Here is a 19,748-nt window from a genome sequence, read left to right as displayed (position 1 = left end):
TGTAGCAAAATCTCCCAGTTCTTTGAGACGCTTGATCTGGACAGTACAGCTGTACAAGTGGGTGGGAAATAGTGATGCCCAGTAAACCATGAGCTTTATGCCCGGTTTGAGATCTTGATTTTTGAACACCATGACTGTGCTGGTATGTTGCCGGCACCACAAGCGTTCATCGTTGGTCTGCTTTTGTGATGGTAGCTCCAAAGATATGGGAAGTGATCGTACTGTGAGCCTTTATATTTCGGGAGTGGTGCCGAATAGCAGGGGAAGTTTAATTAAATGACTTAGATTTGTACGAAAATATGTTAGTTAGCAGATCAAGCAACATCAGTGTAGAGAAGTACAGGGTCAACATTTCTTCTCTTCACAAATACCACCTGACCTACAGCCTTATTGCCATAGAGGGAGTGCAGAGACGGTTGACCAGACTGATTCCTGGGATGTCAGGACTGTCTTATGAAGAAAGACTGGATAGACTTGGTTTATACTCTCTAGAATTTAGGAGATTGAGAGGGGATCTTATAGAAACTTACAAAATTCTTAAGGGGTTGGACAGGCTAGATGCAGGAAGATTGTTCCCGATGTTGGGGAAGTCCAGGACAAGGGGTCACAGCTTAAGGATAAAGGGGAAATCCTTTAAAACCGAGATGAGAAGAACTTTTTTTCACACAGAGAGTGGTGAATCTCTGGAACTCTCTGCCACAGAGGGTAGTTGAGGCCAGTTCATTGGCTATATTTAAGAGGGAGTTAGATGTGGTCCTTGTGGCTAAAGGGATCAGGGGGTATGGAGAGAAGGCAGGTACGGGATACTGAGTTGGATGATCAGCCATGATCATATTGAATGGCGGTGCAGGCTCGAAGGGCCGAATGGCCTACTCCTGCACCTAATTTTTATGTCTATGTTTCTATGGGTCCTCAGCATTAAATTCAACTTGACTTGATTCCCTGTTTTACATCATATTTCCAAGACAATGTGGGGTTTTCTTCAATTGTGTTGCAGATGGTTCGTGTGAGCTTTATGCTCCCAGCGTTTGTGTGAATGAGTCGGCATGGACCTGCAAAGCGGCGAGCACTTGCGTGCGCGGACTGGGAGGCTGGCGAGGCGGTAGTTCGTGCGGGTGCCGCTGAGGGCGCTGTTCGCGGCCGGCCGGCTGCCAGCCCGGCATTTCCGCTGCTGACGTCGACAAGGAGCTGTTATTGTCGAGGAGGCGGCCGGCGGTAGCGGCGGCTTGAGTGGAGCAGTCACACGATGGCGTACGCTTACCTCTTCAAGTACATCATCATTGGGGATACAGGTGAGCCCTGGGCACAGTCGGGGTTTGCTGGTACAATGGGAGGGTGGGGAAAGGCACCCTTAGGCTTTGGTTTGGGCCTCCGCTCCCAGCCCATTGCCAGCTCACCCGGCCTTGCGTGTGTCTACCGCGGTTCGGCCCGCCTTGAGCTTGAGCTTGCGGGGGCTGGGTGTGGTGGGGCGACGCGGCTATTGCGAAAGGCTTTTGCTGGGCGCTCAGCTGTTTCCGCTCCAAGTGCAGGCCCGTGGGCGTCCCTGTCAAAGGGGGCAGGGGCATTGTAGATCCCATCACTGAAACGTCACTAAATTGGGCCTTGAAGTGAGAGAAGATCCAAACTTCCTCTAGGCCTCGCCCGGATCCACGGCTGAGAGAGAGAGAGCCAGTGCTCGGCAACGCACTGTTTCGCCTGTAATTCGGTTAACGAGGCAAAGCCGAGTTTTCTCTGAGGGCGCTCCCCGGGTTGGCGACAACTGCGTGTTGGGGTGGAGATTAACAGAATGGATGCAATTTGTGCCCTTACCACCAAAGGTCCGAATTTTCCATTGGGTAAACACAACTCAATTCTCGTATTACGGAAGTGTAGGAATTGCAGGTGAAAACAGTGCATCAATTTTCATATCGTGGACAAACGTATGACATCGCACTCTTTGCTTGGTACAACATTGTGAGAACAGATTTTGGGTATAATTTGGCGAATTGTGAGATTACGATAGGTGGAATCGCAGGAATAGATAATCTCAGCCAACGATTGGAAGGGTAGAAGTGAAAATATAATACAATCGAACTGATTTGAATAATGTATGAAAAGGCAGGGGTTCTTTACTCTTGCCCCACCATCTTATAAAAATCTCGACCCAAAACGTCACCCATTCCTTCAGAGATGCTGTCTGTCCCGTTGAGTTACTCCAGCATTTTATGTTTATTTTTGATTAAAACCAGCATCAACAGTTCTTTCCTACATATCTTAAAAAATATGCAGGTTGCTTGTATGAAGCTGAAATGTACAGCAGTTGACTCTTCATGTGATATTTTACAATGAAGACCTACCTGAGTGCAACCTGTTCTTAAAATATCAATGGATTGATTTTTTAAGAAAGAACTGATGCTGGAAAAATCGAAGGTAGACAAAAATGCTGGAGAAACTCAGATGTTGAGGCAGCATCTATGGAGTGAAGGAATAGTTTTGGGTCGAGACCCATCTTCAGACTGATGTGGGGGGAGGGGGGGTCAAAAGAAGAAAGGAAGGGGTGGAGATGGTAGGCTGTGGGAGAGCTGGGAGGGGAAGGAGGGAGAAAGCAAGGACTACCTGAAATTGGAGGTCAATGTTCATACTGCTGGGGTGTAAACAACCCAAGTGAAACATGAGGTGCTGCTCCTCCAATTTGCGGTGGGACTCACTCTGGCCATGGAGGAAGCCCAGGACAGAAACGTCAGATTTGGAATGGGAGGGGGAATTGAAGTGCTGAGCCACCGACTGTCTCTGCCTCTTCCTTTCTTCTTCCCATCCACCCCCACATCAGTCTGAAGAAGGGTCTCGACCCGAAACGTCACTAATTCCTTTGCTCCATAGATGCTGTCTCACCCGCTGAGTTTCTCCAGCATTTTTGTCTACAGTGGATTGATTTTAAATGATCACCTTACTTGGAACTTGTCAAAAATAAACCAAACTGGTGCCAAACTTTAATTGGTGAATTCTATATTTTTTAATTTGTAGTTATCCTTGATTTGGTTCCATATAAAACTGCAACAGATAATTGATTTAGTCTCTGTGGAAAAGTTTTCAAACTACTGACAAATAATTCCTGTTCCGGTTCCGATGGCGCTGCGAGTTGGCTGCCTCGCCTGCAGCGGGTTCGTTGTTTTGACTTCTTTTTTTTTTGGTATGTCCAAAAGTATGTTTTAATGTTTTCTGTATGTCTTGTGTGTGGGGGTGGTGGGGGAAGAATAGGGGAAAACCGGTTTCAGGCACCCCCCTCGACGGAGATGTGACTTTCTTACTTGTCGCTTCTTTGCCCCCCCCCCCCCCCCCCCTCCTCGCGGCCTTACAGTTGGTTTGATGAGGAGTCGGGCCCAGAGCTTCAGCGACGGTACAGCGGGGACTTTAACATCGCGGAGTCCCTTGCTGGGGTTCGCCGGAGAAGCGCTCCGACCGCTGGCCTGCGGCCTACAAGATCTTGAAGCCTCGGTCTGTGGAGCTTCTGGCGGCAGGCGTGGAGCAGGCCTTTCATCGTGGAACGGGTGATCCCTCGCCGGGGGTTGCCAGAGAAGAGCTCCGGCCTGTGGCATACAACATCTGGAAGCCACAGTCTCTGGTAAAGAGGTGGCCGATTTGAGAACTCGACCTGTCCCGTCGTCGGCTTTTCGACCATCCTGACCAGAGGGCTTGAACATCGGGCCGTCCGTAGCGGTGATTGTGGAGGGTCAGGGCCCCGACCAAGGGTGAACAAAGGAGGAGGATGACTGCCTGAACAGTATTGCCTTCCACCACAGTGAAGAATCCTGTGGTGGATGTCTGTGTTGAGTGTTGTGTCCTTTTTTAATTGTGACGCTGCATGGTAAATTACATTTCACTGCACCTAATGGTGCATGTGACAAATAAATTTGAACTTGAACTTGAGAATAAATTATTTAATGGCAACCAGGAGACTTGTAAAAAGGCAAGTCGTGTAACTAATCTCATTGAGATTTTTGATGTTAAGTAATGAGGGGGCAATACTGTGATTATAGGTATACAGTTCCAAAAGTTGTTTGATAAACTGGATCATAGGAAGGTGGGTACTGGTGCTTCTTGGATATTAATTATTAATGACTTGGATTTACACAAGATAGGTTCACGGTTTGTGGACTACATACAGTGCCTTCCATCATTTATTTATTTGCCTCTGTACTCCACAATTTGAGATTTTTAACAGAAAAATTCACATGTGGGTAAAGTGCACATTGTCAGATTTTAATAAAGGCCATTTTTATACATTTTAGTTTCACCATGTAGAAATTACAACAGTGTTTATGCATAGTTTCCCCCCCCCCATATTTCAGGGCACCATAATGTTTGGGACACAGCAATGTCATGTAAATGAAAGTAGTAATGTTTAGTATTTTGTAGCATATTCTTTGCATGCAATGACTGCTTGAAGTCTGTGATTCATTGACATCACCAGTTGCTGGGTGTCATCTCTGGTGATGCTCTGCCACGCCTGAATTGCACCCATCTTTAACTTATACTTGTTTTGGGGGCTAGACCCTTCAGTTTTCTCTTCAGCATATAAACGACATGCTCAATTGGGTTCAAATCAGGTGATTGTCTTGGCCACTCCAGAATTGACAATTTTGTGGCTTTGAAAAACTCCTTTGTTGCTTTAGAAGCTTGTGTGGGATCATTGTCTTGCTGTAGAATGAACTGCTAGCCAATGAGTTTTGAGGCATTGGTTTGAATTTGAGCAGATAGGATGTGTCTGTACACTTCAGACTTCATGATGTTACTACCATCAGCAGTAGTATCATCAATAAAGATAAGTGAGCCAGTACCTTCAGCGGCCATACATGTCCAGGCCATAACACCCCCACCACCGTGTTTCACCGATGAGGGGGTATGTTTTGGATCTTGGGCAGTTCCTTCTCTCCTCCATACTTTGCTCTTGCCATCACTCTGACATAAGTTAATCTTCGTCTCATCTGTCCACAAGACCTTATTCCAGAACTGTGGTTGCCCTTTTAAATACTTCTTGGCAAACTGTAACCCGCCCTCCTATTTTTGCGGCTAACCAGTGGTTTGCATCTTGTTTGCAAATGTATAAAAATGGCCTATAATACAATCTGACAATGTGCACTTTAACCACATGTGATTTTTTTTTTGTTGCAAATCTGAAATTGTGGAGTACAGAGGCAAATAAATAAATGTTTTTGTCCCAAACATTACGGAGGGCACGGTATAATGTGGTATTACAGGTGCACAACCTTTTATCCGACGATCCAAATAACGAAAACCTCCGCATAGCGGACATTTTATCGGTCCTTGAAGAAAGGTCCTTGAAAACGTTCACCGAGGGCAGCCCGCAGAGGTGACAGCAGAACCTCCGGTCAGTCCTCGAAGAAAGGGGAACTAAATCCCCATTCATAAAATAAAAGGTGAGGGTATATTGTGCGGGAGGGTTAATAATTGACAATATGCTGCTGCCTGTCCGCTGAGTTAAAAAGTTCCCACGGTAGACTCATGATACACAGTGTATCGTGAGTCTTGCGTGGGAACTTTTTAACTCAGCGGGCAGGCGGCAGCAGATTGTCGCTCCCTTCAGTTTCACCCCACCTCCACCCCTCTGCTTCCCGGCCATGTGTGTGACCCCATCCCTCCCCTCTCCAGCTCCCCACTCATTGCACCGGCGCGGGGGCTTTGCACTGTCTTCACGTCGGCGATGCCAGCATACAATCCCAGTCACCGGAGACGTCAGGACCAATTGGACATCGACCACCAGGCCCGCCGCAAGCACGCAGAACCCAGAGACCCACAGCCTGCAGCAGCCCAGCCCCGCTCCAACTACAGAGGAACCTGGGTTGCGGATGACGTGGCGCAGCTCGGGGCGTCGTAGGGGCCCATCGGGGAGCGGGTTCCTGTTGGTCCTGACATCTCCGGCCACCTGCTGTCCTCCGGGAACTGTACCGCCCTTACAGGAGAGTGGGGTTGTTTGCAGTTGCAGAGGGAGGGGGCAAGGGCGGTACAGTTCCCAGTCTCAGCTCCAGTCCAGGGGGGTGGCCGGAGACGTCAGGACCAACGGGACACCGACCCCCAGGCCCACTGCAAGCACGGAGATCCCAGAGACCCACAGCCAGCAGCAACTCCAGCCCAGCCCCGCTCCAACTCCAGAGGAACATGTAGGGCAAACTGCCACTTGTCGCCGTAGCGGCCCATCGGGGAGAGGATTCCTCTGGAGTTGGAGGGGGAGGGGGGGTATTGTGCTGTTTGATCGCCCCTGCTATCCCAGGGACAGGGAGACACAGCGGCTTTTTAGACTGGTGGGCAATCACTTCCAAAGTTCTGCCCACCCAGTCAGTACACCTATCCTACGCTGCATTTCATACAAACATTTATTCTGCAAGAAAAAACTACATTGAAGACTCAAACTCGCGACCGAGTAACTGCCAGGATCGAGGCGCAAACTCGCGACCTAGCTCAGAGATTCAAGAATCCCCGAGCTAGGCCGCCTAAGGGCATGTAGCCCCGCTAGGGTGACATGAGTGCGAGAGGTGATTCAATGCTGCGGGCACATTTACAAATTCAGGAATTCATTCAACACACTGCATTTCATACAGACATTTATTCTGCATGAAAAAACGACATTGAAGACTCAAACTCACGACCGAGTAACTGCCGGGATCAAGGCGCAAACTCGCGACCTTGCGGATATGAGCCGAGCACTCTACCACTGAGCCAGCCATTAAAATCTACGCTAAAAAATTTCCACTCCGAAGGCCGACAAATTCTGAATTACGAAAAGTGTCTGGTCCCAAGGCTTTCGAATAATTTCACTTCCAATTCCAATCGTGGCACTTTAGGAAGTTTGTGACTGCCTGGAAAGGGTATGATAGGTTTACAAGAACTATTCCAGAATTAAGGGACTTGGGTTAAGTGCAAGGTTTCTGCCTAGAATAAATGGAGAAACTTGGTTTCAGTGGAACATCTAGAGCATTTAAAGTAATTGCTGAAAGAGGCAAATACATAGAAAAATCTTTTATAAACAAGAAACTGCAGATACTGATTTACAAAATAATACAGCGGATTAGGCAGCACCTCAGGAGAGCATGCAGGGCTCAAAATTAATGGTTGCCCGGTTGCCAATGGCCACCTAAAGCCCCGCCGGGCAACCTAAAAGCTGTGTCATTTTGGCCAGATTGGCCCCCTCTCTCTCTCTCACTCTCTCTCTCTCTCTACGCCCGCCATCCATGTCTAGACAAGGCAAGGCCTAATTCATTATATGCTGAGCAATTAAACAATGTATTTGTAATTACTGGATGGTGTGTTTAAAGTAGCTTAATTTCATTTAATTAAAAACAAGAACTTTATTTTCTAGGCCCTTTTGTTTTTAAATCAAAATTCTACGGTGTATTTGTCTAAATTATTCTATGCTACCACATGGGTGCTCTGCCATTTTCAAATTTCCAAGCCCTGGTGAAACTCATACTGGTTGATTAAAGCTGGTGCACTTGTAACTTTTTTTGTATCTCATGTGCATTTGAAAACAAATGGGTATCTAAAATTCTTGTGTTTGAATTTTGTGTACTGAATGTATTTATGAAAACTACTGGCAAATTGATCAACAAGCTAATCATGGATTTTAGCAACAAGGTAGGTTGACTAGGAATTTGCCACAATTTGACTCCAAAGTAGTTTTCTTATTAGTTCACAAATTGATATAAAAAATAAATGGCTTTTAGGGAAAACTCAGTACAAATAACAACAGGGTAATCATGTAGCATTAGCAAATAAGTAAATTGATTAGACAAAAATAAACATTTACAGAATCTCAAATTTGACGAAACAAGATCCTGATGAAGCAGTGTAATTGTTTAAAATGAAATTAAGTTGATGATTCACAACACATGTGCTCAAGGATATAGTCATTTGCTGACACATGTAGGAGAGTTGGTACCTCACACCTCCAGTTGCCAGGGCCGGATTTTAGACTAAGCTGTTCTACTTGTGAGGCCCCCCCCTCCAATCCCCCACCCCACGACTAGAGGAAGATGGTCTACCAGATTGAAACCGATTTGCGGCAGAGTGTAGCCAATGAGATAAGGGGCTGGAAAGCTGCGCTTTATCTATTTATTTATTTGTCTATCTATTTATTTATTGTCAGTGCTAGTGTCGAGTTAAAACACTATTATTCTGAAATGGATGGCAAGGTAAATTACTGAAGGGTTGTTTAGAGACTACAGTGCGTTGTGACCGCATATGTAAGAAAGGCCTATGACAGTGTCAAAAATATTATACACCTTGCAGGGCTCTCACTTAATTTGTTTTCTCTGTTAGCCGGGCAACCTTGGCAGCTTTTTAAGTTGCCAAATGACAATTTAGGTGGTCATTTAAGACGGCTTGCATGGGGCGTGCTATAATGTGCTTTAAGAAGTGGGTAGTTACCAGTCGGAATTATGCTCAATGAAGCATTCACATATTATTTCTGCTTCAAATAAAGTCACAAACTAAACATATACACCAATCAAGACATGATATATACCACAATGACATGCAGCAAAATTATAATACAGTATCTCAACTCTTTTTACACATTGCAATGAATGCAATTTCTATTATTTCTTTCCACTTCCAAACAAAAATGTGGTTGGATTATTCAGCGTATGATCAACCTCGGTGAGACCAAGCGCAGGCTTGGCGATCGCTTTGCACAACACCTCCACTCAGTTCGCAATATCCAACCTGATCTCCCGGTGGCTCAACACTTCAACTCCCATTCCCATTCCGAATCCAACCTTTCTGTCCTGGGCCTCCTCCATGGCCAGAGTGAGGCCCACCGCATATTGGAGGGGCAGCACCTCATATTTGCTTGGGTAGTTTACACCCCAGCGGTATGCACATTGGCTTCTCTAATTTCAGGTAGTCCTTGCTTTCTCCCTCCTTCCCCTCCCATTCCCAGCTCTCCCACAGCCTACTGTCTCCGCCTCTTCCGTTCTTTTTCATGTCATCCTCCCCCGACATCAATCTGAAGAAGTGTCTCGACCCAAAGCGTCGTCTATTCTTTCGCCTTACCCGCTGATTTTCTCCAGCTTTTTTGTCTACCAATGGGATCCCACCACTGGCCACATCTTCCCATCTCTTCCCTTGTTGGCTTTCCGCAGAGACCGCTCCCTCCGTAACTCCCTGGTCAATTCGTCCCCACCCAAACCATCCCCTCTCCTGGCACTTTCCCTTGCAACCGCAGGAAATGCTATACTTGTCGTTTTAATTAAGTTCAAGACTATGGGGCTGTACATTGGCCATAAAGTTGCTGCCTAAAAGTGCCAGAGACTGATACTGAATATGGGTGCTGTCTGTATGGAGTTTGCTCCTTTTCCCTTTGATCGCATGGGTTTTCTCCGGGTGCTCTTGTTTCCTTCCACATTCCAAAGGTGTGCAGGAACCTATTTCAGACCCAACCCAAAACGTAATATTTTCCTTTTGTCCAGAGATTCTGTCTGACCTGTTGAGTTACTCCAGCTTTTTGTGTCTATCTTCAGTTTAAACCAGCATCTGCAGTTCCTTCCTACACGCACGATAATATACGATAGAACTTTATTAATGCCAGGAGGGAAATTGTGTGTGTGTGTGGGTATATATATTATACACCGACTCCAACTGGTCCAGAACACAGCCGCCCGACTCATCACCCACACCAAATCCTGGCATCACATCACTCCAGTCCTCAAACAACTTCACTGGCTTCCCATCTCCCACCGGATCAACTACAAAATCCTGATCCTCGCCTACAAAGCCCTCCACCATCTGGCCCCCCCCATATCTCACTGACCTCCTCTTCCCCCTACCAACCCTCACGGTCCCTCAGATCCACATCAGTCGGTCTCCTCTCCATCCACAAGTCCAACCTCCGCAGTTTTGGGGGCAGAGCCTTCTCCAGGGCAGCTCCCAGGCTCTGGAACTCCCTCCCACAACTGATCCGCAATTCCGTGTCCCTCACCATCTTCCAGTCCCGCCTCAAGACCCATCTCTTCACCTCTGCCTATCCTCAGCCCCACGTCCCCCTCCCTTTTCATCTGTGCATTAATTGCCTCGTATTGTGTTTTGTATTGAATTCTGTCTTTACTTTGTGTACTAGTCATGTCTCTACTATTTATTTCATTCCCCTTACATGTATTTCCTCTACCTGCTAAATTTTTGTAAGGTGTCCTTGAGACTCTTGAAAGGCGCCCATAAATAAAATTTATTATTATTATATATATATTTATATAGTTATATATTCATATATAAATATTCACTGTTTTGTTTTCTCGTTTATAACTTTGTTTACAGAGTACTATGTTTACATATTCTGTTGTGATGCTGCAAGTAAGGATTTCATTGTTCTAACTGGGACATGAGAGAATAAAACACTTTTGACTCTTGACTTACTCCGCTAATGTGTGGGAAAGAACTAGTGTACGGGTGATCAGTGGTCGGCGTGGACTCGGTGGGCTGAAGGGCCTGTCTTTAAATTAAACTAAAGACACTAAAACCAGAGGGAGTCTAACGAAGGGTCTCTACCCGAAACGTCACCCAATTTCTTTGATCCTGAGTTGCTGGCTGCTCCATGGAGTTCACCTGCACAATTAAAGCATGGAATATTCTTCACCCTACCATAGTTACCCAACCAGTCGCAACTAAATTTAAGGAACCTCTTTTTTCGCCAAGAACCCTTTATTGCTTAAGTCCAAGTCAAGGGTCAAGAGTTTTGTTGTCATGTGTCTCAGATAGGACAATGAAATTCTTGCTTGCTGCAGCACAACAGAATCAATGAACATAATACAGAACAGGACATAAAAGTTCAGTGTGTTTATATACCATAGACCATATATATACACAATAAATAAACAGATAAAATGCAATAGGCTGTTATTGTTCAGCCCTCTACCACCTCCAGTTTAAATTCCATTTAGAATATTTATGGAGGACCAGGAAACCAGAAGCAAGAGTTACTCCAGAGAGTTACTCCTGATCCAGGGTCAGGGAGTGATTCTGCGTTAGTTTTCAGCGGTTGCGGCGAGGCAGCGACCGGACAGCAATGGCGGCCAAATCTCCCACAATTCAAAGCGAGGGAGAAAGTGCCCAGCGCCGACCAGTTGCAGTGGCAGTGCGCATGCGCAGGGCGGCCGATGATGTGCGGGCCGTGGTTGTGCGCATGTGCAGGGGGAGGAAGTGCTGGCCGTAGCAATGCGTGTGTGCAAGGCGGCCTGCCGTGGGAGAGCGGAGACACGACTGCCCGGACAAGGATGCGGGGCAGAGACGGAGAGATAGAGAGGGGGGCCCGCCCAGAGTTGAACGGCAGGTGTCCTGCCTTGGCCGGAGGCCCCCTAAATTTCAAGGCACTAGGCTTCAGCCTATGAAGCCTAGTGGTAAATCCGGATCTGCGAGGCCCCCCTAGATCTCGAGGCCCTAAGCTGAAGCTTATCCAGCTTGTACGTAAATCCGGTCCTGCCAGTGGCTGGGGTTCAGTCTGATCTTTGGTGCTGTCTGTTTGTGCATTCTCCCTGTAACTTTCTGGGTTTCCTCAAGTTGCTCTAGTTTCCTTCCACAACCCAAAGATGTGTGGATTGGCAGATTAATTGGCTGCTGTAAAATGCAGCGTGTAGGTGAATTGTGGAATTTGGTGCGACTTCATGCGACTATTGGTGAGAAATGGGATCCGTTTATGATTAGTGTAAATTAGTGTTTGCAGACTCTGAGCTGAAGGGTCTGTTTCTATCCCGTCTGGCTCAGCTCACCTTTGCATGATTTATCAGGTACAAATGACGAGCAGCTTTTTTCTCAAACTAATAATATTCCTGACTTGAATACTGTTTAGCACCTGCCTTTAGATGAACACTTGGCATCTGTAGCTGGGCTTCTTTCTGTAAGGCAAAACCAAGTAATAGCTCAAGTGACAGCGAGGTATGTCTCCTGGATGAACTGAATGTTTTTTTATGCTCACTTTGTAAGGGAGATTATTGATGTACATTCTAGGGGGCCCTCAGCCCCCCCCCCCCCCCCATGACACTGTAATTTCAGTCAACAAACTATCAGAAAGTATCTATTCCCGATCACCTGGCCACATTCTTAAAAACCTGCATGAACCAAGTGGCCGAAGTTTTTGCAGACATTTTATACCTCTCACTTGCTTTAAAGGGACATAATAATATCTGTGCCCGAGAAGAGTAGGATGACATGCCTCAATGACTACATAGAAAATAGGTGCAGGAATAGGCCATTCGGCCCTTCGAGCCTGCACCGCCATTCAATATGATCATGGCTGATCATCCAACTCAGTATCCTGTTCCTGCCTTCTCTCCATACCCCCTGATCCCTTTAGCCACAAGGAGAATGAGGCAGGAAACAACATTTAAATAAACTATTTTATCCATTTGCTGCAGGCACATCTAACTCCCTCTTAAATATAGCCAATGAACTGGCCTCAACTACCTTCTGCGGCAGAGAATCCCAGAGATTCACCGCTTTCTGGGTGAAAAAAGTTTTCCTCATCTCGGTCCTAAAAGATTTCCCCCTTATCCTTAAACTATGACCCCTTGTTCTGGGCTTCCCCAACATCGGGAACAATCTTTCTGCATCTAGCCTGTCCAACCCCTTAAGAATTTTGTAAGTTTCTATAAGATCCCCCCTCAATCTTCTAAATTCTAGCGAGTACAAGCCGAGTCTATCCAGTCTTTCTTCATGTGAAAGTCCTGACATCCCAGGAATCAGTCTGGTGAACCTTCTCTGTACTCCCTCTATGGCAAGAATGTCTTTCCTCAGATTTGGAGACCAAAACTGTATGCAATACTCCAGGTGTGGTCTCACCAAGACCCTGTACAACTGCAGTAGAACCTCCCTGCTCCTATACTCAAATCCTTTTGCTATGAATGGGTGGTACTAATACCTCCGGGTATTACGTGTTATGAGATATGACGCATATCAATTCCTGCCTTAGTAACGCCCTGGACCCACTACAATTTACCTACTGCCATAACAGATCAATAGGGGATGTGATCTTGCTGGCTCTCCACTGTGCTGAACTCTTTGGATAATTTTAAAAAATGGACATCACATTGTTATTCATTTATTGCAACTTGGCAATTAACTACATCATTCTCTCCAAACTCTCCAAATATAACGTATACGTATAACATAGCAAAGATTAGTGGGAAGCCAGTGGATTGGGAAGCTAAAAAGGCAATACTGGGAGAAAAGATGAAATACGAAGGTAAACTAGCCAATGATATAAAAGAGGATAGCAAGAGTTTCTTCAGTTATAGAAAGAGGCAATAGTGGAAGTTGGGCCACTGGAGAATGATGTAGGAGAAGTGATAGTGGGGAATAAACAAATGGCAGAGGAATTGAATTACTTTTTTGTATCAGTCTTCACAGTGGAAGACATCAGCAATTTGTCTGAAATTCAGGAGAGTCAGGGATTGGAAGTTAGTGGGGTAGCTATTTCTTGGGAGAAGGTGTATTTTTCTATGGGAAGGAGTCCTCGCCACCCAGTGATGACCCATTCTCCTCTCCTACGGTCCTCCTCATCTTGGACTCCCCAGGACTCCGTTCTACCCCCGCTAGACATTTCCATTTCTAACTGGTATCAACAGTCTTGACTTTACTACTCCCCTTACCTACTCTGACCTCTTCTCCCCTCCCCCACCGAATGTACAGCCCTCCGCTCAATTTGTAACAATCCCGACATTAACATCAAATCTGCTGATAAAGGAGGGGTCGTGGTAGTCGGGCAGGCTGACCTCTACCGGGTGGAGGCCAGGTCCAGCTCTTGGACGCCTCCTCTTACCTCTGGATCATGACGCCATAGATGAGCACCAGGCCATTATCTCTCAGACCATCTTTGGTTTTATCACTTCTGACTGGCTGCCCTCCACGGTTTCCAATCTTATTGTTCCCCAGCCCCGTACAGCCCAGTTTTACCTCCCCCCACCAAAAATCCAGAGGCAGAACTGGAGGCACGGTGACACAGAGGTAGAGTTGTTGCCTTACAGCGCCAGAGACCCAGGTTTGATCCTGTCCATGGAGTTTGTACGCTCTCGCCGTGACCTCGTGGGCTTTTTCCAGGATCTCCAGTTTCTTCCCACACTCCCAAGAGGTAGAAGTTTGTAGGTTAATTTGCTTGGTATAATTGTAAATTGTCCCTAGTTTGTGCAGGATAGTGTGGGGACCACTGGTCGACGTGGACGTGGTGGGCCAAAGAACCTTTTTCCATGCTGTATCTCTAAACTAAACTAAACTGCCCTGGCAGACCCATTGTTTCTGTCTGCTCTCACCCCCTGAAATCATATTCACATACTTCCATATCATCCTGGCCCAATCCCTTCCTACCTATGTCCATGACACCTCAGACACCCTTCGAGTCTGAAGAAGGGTTCTGACCGGAAAGGTCACCCATTTTTCTCCAGAGATGCTGCCTGACCTGCTGAGTTACTCCAGCACTTTGTGTCTATCCTCAAAATTTGGCACCTAGGTTGATGTCAGCTAGTCCATCTGGTTGTGTTTTTACTGATTTAATACAACTGTATTGATATGAAATGGTTTACTGGGACTTTCTGGAGGGAAGTTAGGAATCAGCGCTTTTGCTGTGGGTCCAGAGTTTCATATGTTTTAGACCAAGGAAGGATACCACCTGTATAGCTCTGACGGCTGTTGGTGGTAGTCGACTTGTGCAGTGACATAACCTCTGGCCACGTTTTGCTGCAGTTCTGTGGTACTGTTGGAATTATCTTCTTTCTGCTGGTCTGGCGATTCAGGAGCCATGAATTATTGGGTACTAGTTTCTGTTAAATCTTCTGGCTTACCTTCAAGGTGGAAATGCTGCACATACCATAAGCTACATCATTCAGTATGATTTTCTACTGAGTTGCTGGGTTCAAGAATATTAATATCGTTTTATTAGATATTTTGATATTTTACACAATTTAAAGTTTCATGGTAAATGGCATTTTGCATAACCCTTTCTCACACTTTAATAGGCTAGGTATAGTTTTTAGGGAAGTTAACTAGTACATTTTGACTGACCAAGGAAATGTTTTCCATTCGCTTTATTTGACTAATCACTGAGGAGTTTTGTCATAATTAAAATAGTGTACTTCAGTAAGAAGTTGGGTTTTGTCTTTTGGAATAGAATTTAAAAACTGTTCTTTAAATTATTCTGCTGTACCATTGTGTGATTAAATGGCACAATCTTTAAGTTTCAACAAATATGTGGTTAATGCTACATTTAGCTTTAGTTTAGAGATACAGCGTGGAAACGGGCCCTTCGGCCTACCGAGCCCACACAGACCATCAATCACCTGGACACTCGTTCCATGTTATCCCAGTTTCACATCCACTCCCTACAAACCTGGGGGAATTTACGAATCTGCAAGTCTTCAGAATATGGGAGAAAACCCATGCGGTTCCAGCGAGAATGTATAAACTCCCTACAGACAGAACTCGTAGTCAGGATCGAACTCGGATCTCTGGCGCTGAAAGGCAGCAACTACTGCTGCACCACTGTACCGCCTCCTATTTGTGCACCTTAATTGCTTGGCCAATTTATCATGGCTGCTCTTTTGTTGCCAGCGGATCAACTGTCAAACCTCGGTATCTACTGAATTGTAACGATTGTGAATAGATTCTGTTACGAAATTAGTTTTCATATGTTTAAAATGTGCAATTGTTACTACACTGAATTTCATTAATTGAATTGATTGAAAAATACCACATGGAAAGAGGCCCTTTGGCTCACCGATTCCACTCCGACCATCAATTACATGTTCACAAGTTCTGTCATCCCACTTTTGCATCTGCTCCTTACAATGCAGGGGCAATTTAAAGACCAATTAATCTACATGTCCTTGGGATGCGGGAGGAAACTGCATCTCAAGGAAACCTCCTGAAGCTAACTTTGCACCGAAAGCACCCAGGTCAGGATCAAACCTTTGTCACTGATGGTGAGGCAGCAGCTCTATCAGCTGTGCCACCCCTGCCATTATGCTGTAATTTGTCTGTTGAAAGACTTTTGTGTAGAACATGTTATTCTAATTGAAATAATTATTGCCTAAAATTCAATAACACCTTGGCATGACAAATCAAAATAGGATGTACATGGTAAATGGTAGGGAATTGAAGAATACGGTTGAACAGAGGGATCTGGGTATAACCGTGCATAGTTCCTTGAAGGTGGAATCTCATATAGATAGGGTGGTAAAGAAAGCTTTTGGTATGCTAGCCTTTATAAATCAGAGCATTGAGTATAGAAGCTGGGATGTAATGTTAAAATTGTACAAGGCATTGGTGAGACCAAATCTGGAGTATGGTGTACAATTTTGGTCACCCAATTATAGGAAGGATGTCAACAAAATAGAGAGAGTACAGAGGAGATTTACTAGAATGTTGCCTGGGTTTCAACAACTATGTTACAGAGATAGGTTGAATAAGTTAGGTCTTTATTCTCTGGAGCGCAGAAGGTTAAGGGGGGACCTGATAGAGGTATTTAAAATGATGAGAGGGATAGAAAGAGTTGATGTGGACAAGCTTTTCCCTTTGAGAATAGGGAAGATTCAAACAAGAGGACATGACTTCAGAATTAAGGGACAGAAGTTTAGGGGTAATATGAGGGGGAACTTCTTTACTCAGAGAGTGGTAGCGTGGTGGAATGAGCTTCCAGTGGAAGTGGTGGAGGCAGGTTCATTGGTATCATTTTAAAATAAATTGGATAGGCATATAGATGAGAAGGGAATGGAGGGTTATGGTATGAGTGCAGGCAGGTGGGACTAAGGGGAAAAAAAATTTGTTCGGCACGGACTTGTAGGGCCGAGATGGCCTGTTTCCGTGCTGTAATTGTTATATGGTTATATGGTTAATAACTTTGGGAGTAATGTGCAAGTTTTTATTCTGACAGTTTTGTAACACTGCCTTCATCATGCATGCTTGTTGGTTAAATTCTTAATGCAAGTTAAATCGTTCCACTGCCAGTAGAAGCTTCAAGAGCCGTAACACTAGGTAGACCTGAATTTGAAAGAGCAAAATATTTTTCTATTTTTGGGTCATAATTAAGGCCAAAACAGTAGGAAAACTTACTTCCCCCATTTCACTAGACTGTAATCCTCTTGTCAATGTTATCAATTTATTCTGAAGCACTTTTCTTGGTTTGAACTGCTTTTGAACACAAATACAAAATTTGTAAAACTTTTACTTAATAAAACACTAGTATTTTTAAAGCAGAGATTGATAGGTTCTTAATTAGTAAGGGTGTCAAAGGTTATGGGGTGAAGCTAGGAGAATGGAATGGAATACTTTATTGTCACGTGAAAAGGCACAGTGAAATTCTTTGCTTGCATACCCAAGTTATGCAAATGGCGGCCACCTACGGCGCTGATAAAGTTACAAAGTACGCCGGCTCCGTTGAGATTGAGAGGGAAAGAGGGATCAGCTGTGATTGAATGGCAGTAGACTAGATGGGCCAAATGGCTTGTATCTGCTCCTATGACATCAACACTGTAATGCAATGTTTGGACATTATATTTTGCATGAAATTCATATTCATTTTCTTAATTGAGCATTTTGGCTGTAATAGTTAAATTAGATTAGATTTGTTTATTGTCATTCAGACCTTTCGGCCTGAACGAAATTTCGTTTAGTTTCCCTGCAGTCATACATATAATTAAAAAATGACAAAAACACACAATCAACACAAATTTAACATCCATCACAAACGCCAAACAAAAGTCGCATCCCCGAAGGAAGAGTCCAAAACATGTTTCTCCCACCCCACCCACACACATACACAACTTAATAAAACAAAATTAACTAAAACATGACAAGGAACAAAAAGAAAGAAAAAAAACAGACGGACTGCAGGTGGACGCAGCTGTTAAGCCAGCGCCGCCATCTTGTATTGGCACCTGCCCCCCTTAGTTGGCACCTGCCCCCCTTCCCCGTGATAAACCCCCCCCCAATGGTTCTTCCCCCGTCTTTTCGCCGAGCTCTCCCACACGCTGGCACGGGGGCTTCCGGGGCTGAGCTGAGGATCCTCGCCGATGGCTGATGCTCCTCCGGGACACGCAAGAAGGGAGAGGAGCGGAAACCTCGCGATCCTGGGGAGGGAGAGTGGGGAAGGAGAGGGGGGATAGAGGGAGTGACTAAGGGCAGGGGAAAGGAGAGCGGGGAGGGATTGGGAGAGGGAGGATGTGAGGTGAATGGGAGGAGGGGGAATAGAGGGAAGGAGGGGGGGGGAGTAGAGGAGAGCGGAAGTGGGGGAGGCAGGGAGTGGGGAATAGAGGGAGGCGAGGAGGGATAGTTTGGGGGATAGGGGTGGGGGATAGGCGGGGGTAGGGAGGGTAGAGGAATTATGGAGGGATGGAATGACTTGAGGGTAGTGGAAAGGTGGGGGAGGGATTGGGGAGGAGGAGGGGAAAGAAGAGGGAGGGTGAAGAGGAGCGGGAGGGAATGAGGGGAAATGAGCTGCGCCTGTGCAGTTGGGGACGATGGGTGAGTGGTGGAATATTGCTTTGGGGGACCAAGCCTCCTGTGTGTCAGGGACCCAATGGGTCCCACTTGTCTAGTTGATGTATTAATATGGGGTGAGATAATCGCAATTGACTGCCTTCTTGGACAATCCTTAAAACAGTGGAGAGAGCTAATTACGCAAACAACAGCTGTGCTTTCATCATCAGTGTTGGTACCAGCCAGTAAACCACAGGCAGTAACAAATATGCTATTATGTTAAGCAAAGAAATGAAATTGAATTGTTTGCAGTTGTATGGTGTATTAAGTTTCCCAGCTTTTGTGGCCAAAACCATTAAAACACATTATCAAAGACATTTATTTTAACTCGGAACAAAATCAAGAACTGAGATAAGGAGTTTGAATTTAATCCCAATATAAAGTATATTGTAATTGAAAATTTTTAAATATATTCACATTGAAACTTACCAAAGAATAAAAAGCCTGGACAGTGGATGTGGAGAGGATATTTCCAGTAACGGGAGAGTCTAGGACCAGTGGGCAGAACCTCAGAATAAAAGGACATACCTTCAGAAAGGAGATGAGAAGGAGATTCTGTTGCCGAAGGGTGGTGAATTTGTGGAATTCTCTGCCATAGACGGTTGTGGAGGCCGTCGTTGAGTCAGTGGAGATTGACAGGTTTTTGATTAGTAATGGTGTCAAAGGTTATTGGTAGTAGACGGGAATGGGGTTGAGAAGGAAAGATGGATCAGCCATGATTGAATGGGGGAGCAGACTCGATGGGCTGGATGGCCTATTCTGCTCCTCTGACATGAACTTCTCCATAGGTGCTGACAATGTGATATTTACTCAAACCCTTGCTTTTAGTTTGGGTCCATGCAATTTCTACCATTGGCCCGAGATGTATTCCCTGCACTTACCCACATATTAATACTCCTGTCATGACTTTATTGAAAGATCTGCTACCCAACAGTGACATTGGTGTTTGCAAATTTCCTTTTAACAGTAGAACATGCATCGATATATAGTTTTTCATTGCTTTGAAACATTTCAGACCATGCATTAGTATGCTGGCCCTTGCTTACCACTCGGTATACAGTGCCCTCCATAATATTTGGGACAAAGACCCATCATTTATTTATATGCCTCGGTACACCACAATTTCAGATTTGTAATCGAAAAAATCACATGGTTAAAGTGCACATTGTCAGATGTTATTAAAGGCCATTTTTATACATTTTGGTTTCACCATGTACAAATTATAGCTGTGTTTATACATA

The 19,748-nt window shown here is 45.3% G+C and overlaps 1 protein-coding gene across 1 annotated transcript in view; it reads left to right on the top strand.

Moving 5' to 3' along the window:
• Positions 1–1,137: 1,137 nt before the first annotated feature.
• Positions 1,138–19,748, top strand: part of rab2a (RAB2A, member RAS oncogene family) — a 60,227-nt gene continuing 41,616 nt past the window's right edge. Inside the window, exon 1 of the mRNA XM_055634014.1 lies at positions 1,138–1,292. Coding sequence (XP_055489989.1) covers positions 1,247–1,292 — 46 coding nt within the window. The 5' untranslated portion in view covers positions 1,138–1,246. The remainder of the gene's footprint in view (positions 1,293–19,748) is intronic.

Source organism: Leucoraja erinacea, chromosome 4 (assembly GCF_028641065.1).
Source record: "Leucoraja erinacea ecotype New England chromosome 4, Leri_hhj_1, whole genome shotgun sequence".
Classification (NCBI taxonomy): domain Eukaryota; kingdom Metazoa; phylum Chordata; class Chondrichthyes; order Rajiformes; family Rajidae; genus Leucoraja; species Leucoraja erinaceus.
The sequence above is the reverse complement of the archived record's forward strand: the minus strand, read 5'-3'. Positions and strand labels throughout refer to the sequence as shown.